At 37.0% G+C, this 13,080-nt stretch overlaps 1 protein-coding gene across 4 annotated transcripts in view; it reads right to left on the minus strand.

Moving 5' to 3' along the window:
• The window catches only part of sws (patatin like phospholipase domain containing sws), an 874,342-nt gene that overhangs the window by 224,119 nt on the left and 637,143 nt on the right, over positions 1 to 13,080 (minus strand). The window contains exon 23 of one of the 4 annotated variants that reach the window (XM_067138237.2): positions 9,203 to 9,322. The exons of the other annotated variants lie outside the window; for them this stretch is intronic. Within the exon in view, the coding sequence (XP_066994338.1) occupies positions 9,252 to 9,322 (71 nt within the window). The 3' untranslated portion in view covers positions 9,203 to 9,251. Of the gene's footprint in view, positions 1 to 9,202; positions 9,323 to 13,080 lie in introns of those variants that run through there. 4 annotated transcript variants of the gene reach the window in all.

Below are 13,080 nucleotides of genomic sequence, written 5' to 3' on the forward strand. Positions count from 1 at the left end.
CTGCTGATCCTGACTAACTAAACTAAACACATTTATTCATAAAAGGAATATACGATGGACAAAATGTGTAAACATGGATTGAAGATCCAAAATGAATCAATTAGTTCAGTATTACAAACTTGAATCGTTCATACATAATTATTATTAGTCACATGTCTCCTTAATATCAACATTGAAATGGATATCTGCATCACTTTCATAGTAAATCATATTAAAAAAATTTGTAACAATTGCAAATTCGCATGAGTTAATATCAATTGAATTTAGCATTTAATTTTGTCGTATGACACTCCTCATTTTATAAATAAAGTTGTAGGGAGTGCGCTGTCTGTAATTCCTTTTGTTTTGCCAAATTTTCAAATATTTATCCATTTTAGGTCAAGTCAAGACCGAATCGGTGGTTTTTACTTTTCGTGTCTGTTTGTCTGTTTCACCATCACGTCGAAACGGCTGGATAGAACTCAACCAAACTTCATATTTAGAGTATACTCATCCCGGGGAAGGTTTCGATATGCATATCATTTTAAAATCTTTGAAAGGACGGGGGTTTTATAGGAAAACCACAACGGTTTTCCTCCATTTTCTCTTATACTATTGATTTTCTGTAAACTCTGTGAACCGTATGTGAAAGGTCTCTTCATTATAAACAACTTTCGTTATGTTCATAATTTACCTTACTCTTCAAATGACGAAGAAATTTACTACTTTCGGTCGATACCATGCTCTGCATTGAGTGAACGACAGACCGACAACGAATATATGGGTTACCATGGCAACGTCTCTGACTGTTTGCCAGCAGGGAAATAACGTATTACCATTTTCCTCATCATTCCTTTAAATTCGTGGTTGTTCCTTGGGTAGAAAGCAAGAGAGTCGTCAATCGGCCATTCTGCGGGATATTGGCGGAATATCATTGGAGGTTATAACCGTCCTCGAATAGCTTAAGTAATAACACAAATATTAATCTTCTTATCTGTTTACCTAAGGATCCCTACGCCTAAATTTCTCTCCGATTACCGCTTTCTTATATCCATAACTCACACCGGCATAATTTATTGAGGAGCGTTTGATTTTCCAAAACATTCACTTGGTATTTACATATTTGTTGTCATCCGGATGTCCTCAGTTATAATCCATTTTATATTAATTTCAACTTACTAAACTGTATTATTTTCTTCCTTAATTACCATGTATGTATGCAAGTGCTAATCCCGAATGCTGGACACTCTTTTCTTTGAGGAAATATTCTAAGCTATGCAAATGTATAACTTTTGGCCCAGGAAAATTCCGAAATATGGATGCAATTTTAACGACGGTGCAGACCTTCGTTTCGGGGTAATTGGTGGCTAATCAGTAAGTCGTATCACAAGTCAGAAAGCAAATGGCGTTTCATTTTGGAGAGATCTACAACTTTTGTCCTATGTTTCTTCGTCGTTTTTTTATCCCTAATACGTTAAATACAGCTGTATTTCTCCATTTCAAGTTGATTTGTACTTTTACACGTATATGTTATCATTTGGCACACTTATAGAAAAGGTAGAATCATGACATTCGGCACACACATTGACATGACCATTGGCCATGTTATAGCCAAATTTTATGATTCTAGCTGTCACATGAGTATCAAAAATATAAAGTAGTATGTGAAAACTGTACAAAATTTCACCCCATTCAATAACTCTAACGAAATCTAACCCATAAATATAGAAGATACGAGAAGATGTCATAGGACCAACCATGTAGAGCACTGAAAGGGGCGTCTGATGGTGAAGTCCGTTTGTAGATACATCGTACAGTTTCAAAGCAGTAACTATTGAAGTAAAGGTCTGCACTTCTAGTGTGTGTCTGTACACTGACAATTTTGGCAAAATTTCCGTACAGTTATCCGTTTCAGGTGTAATAATGACCATCTGCATATATTCAGTTTTGGTGTCTGTCTGTTTGTTTGTCTGTTTGTCTATAACTTGGAAACTACCAGATATATTTCCACCAAATTTGATATTTAGAATTCACCTGTCCTTTGGTGGGTTTTAGGGCAAATATTGTTTCTAAATCTCTGAAGTGACTGGGGGATTATACGAAACCGAAACCGTGATTTTGCATTCGCACAAAATATACACAACCAAACTTAATGTAAATTTACCTGCCTTAATGGAAATTAATTTCTAAGCCTTTTTCCTCATGTGCATCATTTCAATTCGAGGATTAACAAGGGAGATATCATTAACGGACCGTTTTCCGGTACAAGTCCCACTGTACTTAACTCAAGAGCGGGTGCGTGTCAAGCATATTTTTTACAACTTGAAAACTACTGAAGATATTTGAGTCAAACTTTACATTAACATCCACCTGTCCAACGGTAGGTGTTAATCGTCAATAACATTTCATGTTCCCGGAATGGACTGGCGGTTTATAGGGAACCGAAATGGTGATTTTACTCTTACACAATATATACACTACAAAACCAACCTGACTGGAAATCGACCAAACATGATGGAATTCCATCTCTAAAACTTTTTTTCATGTGCATTTTTTCGACAGGAGGATTAATAAGGGAGATATCATAAATGGTCTGTTTTTCAGGTTAAGTCCAGCGGATATAGCCCAAAAGGTGTTGTACATGGAGCAGGTTCCTTATCTATCTATGTAAATAAAATCGTAACGACTGTGTGCCTGTACATGGACTATTTTGGCGAAATTTTCGTACAGCTACACGTTGAAGGGGTAATAATGACCATCTGCATATTTTTTGGTTTAGTTTCTTGAAAGTCCTAATTTTTACACTCCTCACCGAAAACCCAGATTGCGGCATAATCTGCCAGTCCAAGAAGGATATTGAAATTTGGCAAAATTATACTTTTAGTCTGTACCGGACTGAAAACTTCCAAGATCTTTAAATTTTTCCCTTTTTATCCCGAAGAATATCGAAATATGGAGGCAATTTTAATGATGGTGCAGACCTTCAGGAAGTATTGGATGGCACAATCCCCGTTCAATTTGGAGTGATCTACAACCTTGGTCTTAAGACTTTGTCGTATTTCTATTCCTTTTATGTTTGATTTTTCTCTATTTCTCGATGGTAAATAAATTTAGACTTTTCACATACATAATTCATACCTTCCATCACTTACAGGAAAGATAGAATCATCAAACTCTACACGAAAATTGGTCCACCCAGTAGCCATATGTGAGCCAAATGCTATGTATGTAGCTGTCACTTAATTATCCGAAAAGCAATGCAATGTGAGATAATCTTACACAAATTTTACCCTATTCCACGTTTCTAACGCAATCTGACCCATGAATAGATGAGATATCATAAGACCAGCAATTTAGGCCACTAAATCCGGCGTCTAATGGTACAATCCTTTCTCGATATGATGTGCCGTTTAGCAGCAGTTAATCTGTAAATGAAGGTCTGCAATATTGTAAACAAGCACATACTTTCATATGTTGAACTATATATATTCACTGATGTTGTAGCGATCGAGAAAGGGTGTGTCTGCTATTGTAATCAGTACTCCCCACACCGACTTTGACTGGCAGTAGGAATGGGGTCCTTCTCCAATTCCTGTGTAACTGGCATTAATAAGGCAGGCCTACCATTGTAATGAATAATTCACTTCTCGATTTGACTTGCAGAAGGCAAGGGAGCATGCAATTTTGTTCAAAACTTCCTTTAACCGATTGTATTTGGCTGTAGGCAAGCGTTCCCACAGTTATAAACAGATGTACCCATCTAAAATATGACTGGTATTAGGCATACTGGCCTGCTATTTTGATGGAAACTCACCAACTTGGTGTGACTGGCAGTAAGCTGGCTGGCAGTTGGAAAAGGGGCCGTCATTATAATGATAACTGCACAACTCAATTTTGACCGGTTGTAGGGAAGTTTCCTGCCATTATAACAAAAACTCTTCAATTTGTAATATGTCTGGAAGTAGGAAAGGGGGCTGCCATTGTAACGGAAACTCCCCAAATCGATTGTGACCGTGCACTAGGCAATGGGGACTGCAATTATAACGTAAACTTCCCAACTCAATTGTGAATGGCAGTAGGCAAGTGAGCCTGTCGTTATCACAAATCCGTAACAAGCACTTTACATTGGAAACAATGTATGGGGACCTCTCCATGCTGTTTTTTGGATAATGCAAAGAGACATGCTATTTTAAAACAATCTTATTTACTGCATGTACAGTATTTACTTCAATATTCGTATACAATGCCGAATACCGTAGCAAAGCATGGGTACATTTGCTAGTTTTACCATAAGTCTGTGTTCAATTCTTAGGACAAATACTTTTCTTCTTTATTCAATGTTTCGTAGGATTGGTGGAAAGGATAAGATTAGTTTTGTATATCAATAGCAATTATATGCTACAATTCATCCAAAACAATAACATTAATTGATTATCCTTGCATTATTCATCAACTTAGCTTCCAACTTAAATTAAATATATCATAAACAACCAAGTAAACTCTTAACTAAATCAAAAATTCAATGCATGACCTTATATAAGTTAACTATGAGTGTATGGAATACCACGGTTAAAGGTAAGGAATGACTATAATCCACTTAAAATTATTAATAATTATTATAATCATTCATATTAGGATTTATCTTTGATGATAAACTCATATCTCACTATTCACAACTAATGCCTCATGTTGTCATTTTACTGTACGATATGGATTTCCAACCAAAGAAATATCGCTATTGCTTAATAAATACTATCGATCCGCGTCTGCGTCAATACTTCATTCTTTCTCCAATATATCATTCATTTCCATTATATCCTCGGAGCATTTTATTCATATTTCAATTCTTTCATTTTCATCCTCACATAACATCATCTCATATTCCTATTCATACCTCCTGCAATACTTCACAATATTTATCGTATATAACCTACATTGACGCATATCAATCTTCATATTTAACTAAATAAATCAATCATCAGATCAATGTCTCCACATTTAACATCAACATGTCTTCCTTCTATCTTTATATCCATATCTAACCTCTTCTCACTCATTTATGACAAACAAACAAACAAACAAACAAACAAACAAACAAACAAACAAACAAACAAACAATAAATAAATAAATAAATAAATAAATAAATTAATTAAATAAATAAATAAATACTGTACATGCAGTAAATAAGATTGTTTTAAAATAGCATGTCTCTTTGCATTATCCAAAAAACAGCATGGAGAGGTCCCCATACATTGTTTCCAATGTAAAGTGCTTGTTACGGATTTGTGATTCCGAACATATGGCGACAGGCCAACCTAATCACACTGTACAAAGGCAAAGGCAATAGGGATGATCCCAGCTCATACCGAGGAATCGCCCTGGAGTGCAATATCTTCAAAATGTTCTCAAAGGCCATCATGGCTTGCATCAGACCAAGAATAATAGAAGAGATACCACCCAACCAATACGGATTCATGGACGGAAAGTCAACACTACAAGCCATAGGGAAAGTAACAAATGAAATAGACACCGCTCTAGCACAACCATCCACACCACTGTACACTATATTCATCGACTATCAAAAGGCCTTCGACAGCATCGACAGGAACATCGTGAAAATCCACGACGGGACAACAATCTCAACACCTATAATGCAGACCAAAGGAGTACTCCAAGGAGACCCAATGAGCCCGGTATTGTTCAACCTGACGACAGCCGACATCGCAAGTGCAACAGAACCAGCAGGGGTCAATCTTGTAATGTATGCCGACGACATGGCTCTGCTATCAAGAAACCCCATCGCAATCCGGAAGGCATTCAATAACCTACAAGAATGGGCAGACAAAAACTCATTAAGTATCAACAGTGAGAAAACAAAAGTGATGAAATTTAGAAGAGGAGGAAGACTCGCAAAAGACGACGTTTTCTCAAACGGCAGGGACCAGCTAGAAATAGTATCGTCATTCAAGTACCTAGGTATCACGCTCCAGACTACAGGAGCAACTTTCACACTACACGTCAAAGAAAGAGCGATAGCAGCAACTAGAGCAATGTTCAAAATCCCCAAGCTCCAGAATCTATCAGTGAAAACGGCTGTGGCATTGTTCAAACTTAAAGTTGCCCCGGTAGCCACGTACGGTATACAATTAGTCTGGAACAAACTAACCACAGCGAATCTAAAAAGGATTGAAAATATCAAAGCCAGATACCTCAAGCGAATCCTCCAACTATCAAAATATACAAAGAACAGACTGGTGTACACCCTGGTGGATGAGCCGTTCTTCCTAGAGGACATAAAAACCTCCTTCAACCTTCCCGAGACCGAAGCATCCGCCGCAGTCCTGGAAGAAAGACGACGAAAAGCACAGCAAATCCCGGAAGAATTCTACGAAACTGAGGCAGTGAGGAACAACGAATGGAAAGGGCCAGGCTTCAACCTACGCCACACCTTCACCCGATTCGCCGTCCACGGGTTCCACGGAAAGGTATGCCAAACCGCTGGATACCACGAACCAGACGAAGAATGTACCTGCCGGCTCTGTAGTGGAAAATGCCCCAGGTACCACCTCATCAACTGCACCGCAAGAACAATATCCATTACCGCACTCGCTAAAGACTGGTAAAGAGGAACCGCGTGCACCTACAAGCGGACGAGGCATGTTCAACAGAGTGTTGCAAATTAGACAAACAGAAGACTTTTCATCACTGTGCCCTGCAAAATGCAATCTCAATTCAGTGTCGCAAATTAGACAAGCAAACGGCGTCTCATTACTGTGCGCTATAATATGTGTGAGGCAGTTCAGCTCTAAATGTCCTCTCACAGATGGAACACATGGACACACGAACACCACTGTACGAACCTGCTTACAAGCAGAACGGAAGTCGATCCCCACTATGACTACTCGTAAAGACCTGACATTGTACCTTTTACTCTATAGATTACAGAGGTAATTAAATTCCAATCATTGTGAATTATTGTGTGTATGGCCATTGGCTGCAATAAATTATTACTAAATAAACATCCTTCATTTCATTTTAAACCTTATAGCATTCTACTCTCAAATACTTCACATACGTTACATCCTAGACATTACACTATCATACTATTTAGTCACTTTCCTAACTAGAGATGGTCTGATTTTTTTATCAGGACTGCCTATTTCCTTCATTATAACGACATACTATTAGATCACTCACGAGAAACTATCTTAATTTGATTTGTTTCAAAGACATATACGATTTACCATCTATTAATCAAATGCAAGCAATCTACCATGTAGAGAAACTAGTGATTAAATTCGTATCTCTACGAAACTTATCTTTTCCTTTGGCCACCGGGATTGTTATTTCTCGCTAGCCTTCAATAGCCTTGGTCAGCCTCAATGTTCCACTGCCAGCCTCTGGGATATTCTCGGGAATGCAGTTCTCCCGTACCCATCATATCGGCTGGATTTTCCCTGAACAGTCGGCCCACATTTTTCTTACAGGCCCATGACGTAGTAGTCTTGCACAATTGGAAGATACAAATTCATAGAAGAGATTTGTTGAAATATCTTGACATAAGCAAAGCCTTCTAACATAACAATGAAATCGAGAATCAGTTTAAACAGACGTTTATCTCTCTAATTTTATGCAGACCTTCAATATGCCTGCTTTTCCTTTATTTCTTTATACCGAATGTAATTGCTACTTAAGTTAGTTTATATAAATGGTGTTTTATAGTTGATTCTTCCTTTTACGAGCCAAGGCCTATTCTATGCCTTCTTAACGCTTGGCTGATTGAATCTTGCGGTATTTCACGTACTCAGCATGAATTTATTAATATTACTATCATTATTATACGTTGTTCTTGCATATAATTGCAATATATTCTTTTCATTCTTCCGTTGCTATATCAGTTTCAATCCTTTAACAAGTTGCTTCTTTCTTGACTGAAGTTTGTCCGCTTTTCATCGATGTGTATTCATTTTTAATTTTTATATTAGTGTTGGCTTTAACAATTCGAATAGTAATTTGTCTTATGCACTGCCTCTACAATCGTGACCATTACTCTTTCGCGCTACTCTGTATTTCCTTGATATTCTATCACTTTATGCACAATGTTTAATTTTACCAGCGGTAATCGCGTGCCATTCGACTCAACTAAATTCCTCTTAGAACAATGGAAATGGCACAATATATACACTCAAATTTTGTCTATTTGAAGAAAAAAAAAAAGGCACAGTCTGATACTTTTCTTCTTTATTCAATGTTTCGTAGGATTGGCAGAAAGGAAGAGATTAGTTTTGTATATCAACAGCAATTATATGCTATAATTCATCCAAAACAATAACATTAATTGATTATCCTTGCATTATTCATCAATTCATCATATATATATATATATATATATATATTGTACCAGGAAAAAAATGTCTTTAGCTGCAGATTCTGAGTATTTCTTGTTATAGAAAAAGAAAATGTCCAGTCATGTATAAATACTACCTGCAGCTAATTTAAGTGATTGTATCATAAACGAACAAAATTAAAATATTTCTTAATGTTAACTTGAGAAAAAACAAAATTGTAGAATTTGTTAAAATGGCAAAATTCTACATTGTGAATCTGTGCGTTGGACAAGGTGTGCCTCACTTCAGCAAACTAATGCAATTACTGTAGTCAATTTGAATAAAAGCTGAAAACATTACAGATAATTTGGACATGCATTCTTCAATAATGCAGTAAATCTTAACCTGAAATACTAAAAGGCACTTTGGGAATAAGGCTGCCCTTTCCAAGAAGGTAAGGTATAGCACAGCAATTTAAATATTTATGCCAATGAATCCTCAAGGATAACAGATACAATGATCCTTTCTAGTTGGATATACTGTATGCTCTATAAAAAGGATTCATTTGCATTGCTCCTCTTCTCCTGGCTAAGAACTCTGACGAGCATCCATACAGTTAAATTTTTACTCATAACAGAAAAAGTTTTCTTAATGGGCAGAATATAAAATTCTTTCAAAGCAATTACAGCTTATAGTTTTAATTTCATGGAGTTTGGTTATTAATTAACAAAGCTGCATTGCATTTAATGAGCTAGTCAGGGATGAAAATAACTGTGAGTGATGAAGAGAGAACTTATCTATGTGAAGAAAGTAGTATATAAAGATTCTTGTTTTCATATTTCTATTTGTATTTCATATTTCTATATTTCAGTTTGTCGCTTGTTTATTACCTTCCATTACTTCAATTTGCACAAAGTTCCTTTTAATACAGTGGTTTACCTGGCCTATATAATTAAATATAACTCCCTTGATCGGCAGAGGTGACGATTAGTACGTAGAAAAGCAGACACTGCACCTAGGCAGGACAAACACAAGGAAAATCATGATGCAACATACAGCAATCTACAGTTTACAGAAAACCTGAAAATATCTATGCTCCTATATAGGATTAGCATGATAATTGAATGGGTGAAAACCATAACGGTATAAGTGACATTTCTTAAAAAAATGAGTTAAGTGCAGGATGTAACTCCAGGAGGATGTATCCTTTCACCAACCAGGAGATACAAGTGATAGCGGTAATATTCTGCGCTCTAGTGATGGGTGGTGTAACTACAAATACCATGCTTTATATGAGTGTTGAAGATGTTTAAATGTCTTTTTCTCTGAATGACCAAAATGTTACTTATACCGTTATGGTTTTCAACCATTCAATTTTGGTGTGAACATGGGAGAATACAGACAGATAAATTAGCATTAGAGGTAATTCAATTTTACAGAAACTCCCACAAATGCACAAAATGACCATAGCTGTGGATAAGACTTACATTAGTAGGAAATATTCATTAAGATTTTGAAGAATACTGTACAGACTGCAAACTTCTGATCAAGTGCCAGGGCTTGTCGTAGCCAAGGCACAAAAACTGTTCAGGGATAGGTTTGAATACCACACAATTATGTGTATATATATACTTATATATAATGTACCAGGAAAAAAATGTCTAACTGCAGATACTAGCTTGAAGAGCATGGAATATTTCTAAGGGGGTGGTACGTAAGCATTGGAGTTGGTGCAGAGAGGGATATTAGTTCACTGAATTTATATTGTTTTGAAAATCTGGTTTTATTGTTCATTTGAAGCAAATTCATATCACCTTTTACACTAGTTGAGCTAAAGTGTTGTAGTAAGCTGGAACCTCCGGACTCCAGGATGATTACTGGCCTCAGTCTGGACAGGGACCACGCCCGTCCTTGATACGAAGTTCTCAACGTTCTAGAATTTCTCGAATTTCTGGAGGACCTGGAAGTCCTCGAATTTCTACGTGCACACGTTGTGGGATTCGATCTCACACAAGAATACTGAGAGATGAGGCATGACGAACGCACAAGTCCCCCATATGGTATTCAACTCACTTTTATCACTGTCAACTAAATTAATTTTTGCTTTAAATACTTCATTAATTTATTATAAGTGGGATACGTCAAATGTTAATAAAACTGACACTTGAATCTTTGACACAAACACCTCGGTCAATCACAAAGGTTCATGAAATTGACACTGCAAAGAAGACAGTGGAACGGAATAACTGATCACACGTTGCATGTCAGCCGAATTGATAGTTGGGGAAATTATGTACAAATTTACAACGTCAAGTTCACGACGTAAGTGCGCTGATATTGGCATGACAGTCTGAAATATTCTGTTTGGTCACTAGCTTGTATTATCACTGTTCCTAACTGACCGACTTCATCATTTTTTATGACTGGAACACAACTCTGAACGTAATATTTACAGTTCGTGCAAGTTTAGGACACATCAGCATGTTTGTTATAAATTAAACAAGTTTAATGGCACTCAGAGAATGTTATACACTGTCTGTCAATAATTATTGAAATTACGTGCACTCGAAGACTGTTCAAAACTATCTATAAATAATTATTACAGTTTAACTGCACCTGAATGTTTAACACTATCTGTGAATAATTATTGCGAAGTAGAAATTATAAGTGGGGGCTGAAGGGGTAGTATGGGGTCCTGTGGGTTCACTTCTTGCTGGTGGAAGTGTACTAATAAAGCACAGGAAATGCCATTTATTCCTACAAAGTCCGATACATAAGTCCGATACATGCATGTCCATGCTGTGGCCCCTGGGCAACGGGTATACTGCGTTTACACGGCTTAGTCATATAAGGGCAAAAAAAAAGAGTTCCCGACGCTTCAAAATGGGGACCCACCAGCTAAGGTAGACAACCCCGAAAGAAAACATCGGCCCTCCTGGATTGCTGGGGGTTGGCGTTGGGCTGACAACACAATATGTAAAAAACTCTTGTTACGAAATCTGAAGAAGAAATAGCCGGCCTGACCTTTTTAAGACAACCTTGCAAACGTGTGAAGGACTTGAGAAATGGTTCGTGGAATGTTTTAACTCTTTACCAAGCTGGAAACCTAAGAAAGTTGCTCGATCAGCTGGATGAGTATCCAGTAGATATTACTGTTATTCAAGAAGTGAGATGGATTGGTGAAGGAGTCATACAGAGAAAAAATCACATGGTATTCTATAGCTGCCACATGAAGGATCACACACTTGGTACTGGTTTTATTGTCAATAAGCAGATAAAACAACTTGATCATGGATTTTCAGGCAAAATCGCATAGATTGTGCAGACTTAGAATTAGAGGGAACTTCTTCAATTACAGTCTCATCTGTGCACATGCTCCAACTGAAGAGAAGAGCAATGAAGATAGAGATTCATTTTATGATGAATTGGATGAAATTTATAATAAGTGCCCAAGAACAGACTGTAAAATAATCTTCGTGGATTTGAATGCGAAGATAGGAAAGGAAGATGAATTCAGACCTTGTATTGGAAAATACAGCTTGCATGATATTTCTAATGATAATGGAATCAGGTTTATACATTTTGCATCCTCGAGAAATATGGTACCGGTAGTGGGAAGTACAACTTTTAATCACAAGGACATACATAAAATGACATGGAAGTCTCCAGATGGAAGTACTTTTAACCAAATTGACCACCTCCTAATAGATGCATGACACTTTTCTAACTTGATGGATGTTAGAAGTTATAGGGGGCCAATATACTGACCCTGACCACTACCTTGTGGTAGCAACTATTAGAAGCCAAATATCCAATGCAAGGAAGGTACATGGATCCAATGCAAGAAAGTTCAACAGTGCTCGACTGAAGGAGCCCGAAAATGCTTTGAGATATGCTAGTTTGCTTAATGAGGCCCTGACCGATTTAACTAATAGTGAGAGTATTGATGAAACCTGGAAGAATCTTAAAGACACACTAATAAAAACTGCAAATTAAATTTTAGGAAGGGAAGAGCAAGTCTGGCACAACAATTGGTTTGATGAAGAGTGTGCACGAGCAACAAACTTAAAAAATGAAGCATACAAGAGAAAGCATTAGAGGAACCACCCCCGAAAAGCAGTGGAAGAGTATAGAACTTCCAGAAGAGAAGAAAGATTGTAAAAGAAGAAAAAGAGACAGTATGAGAGGAAAGAATTAGAAGAAATGGAATGGTTGAAAGGGATGAATGATCTGAGAGCTTTCTATCAGAAGTTAAATAAAAGTCGTAAGGACTTCCAGCCTAGAACAAGTTTGTGTAGAGATAAAGATGGTATAATACTGGGCAGTGAGGAAGCAATACTAGAAAGATGCGCCCAATATTTTGATAAGCTGTTGAATGAAAGTCCAGGTGATAACCAAGTAACCTCACCTCCTGTAAATACAAGAAAATCAGACATAGAAGTACCGATACCTACTACTGAGGAAGTTGAACTTGGCATTAGGAAGTTAAAGAATAAAAAAGCCCCGGGAATGGATTTAATACAATCAGAACTTGTGAAAAATGCTGGAAAAGAATTTGTTAAACACTTTCACAAACTAGTGGCCAAGATATGGATAGCTGAAACAATCCCTGATGAATGAAACGTACGTATCATCTGCCCGATACATAAGAAAGGTGATATTATGTGTTCTAACTATAGAGGTATCTGCTTATTACCCATTGCTTATAAAATATTTTCCAATATTCTGTTTAGTAGATTGGTGCCTTACATGGAAAATGCAGATCTACTATTG

Source organism: Anabrus simplex, chromosome 1 (genome assembly GCF_040414725.1).
Source record: "Anabrus simplex isolate iqAnaSimp1 chromosome 1, ASM4041472v1, whole genome shotgun sequence".
Classification (NCBI taxonomy): Eukaryota; Metazoa; Arthropoda; class Insecta; order Orthoptera; family Tettigoniidae; genus Anabrus; species Anabrus simplex.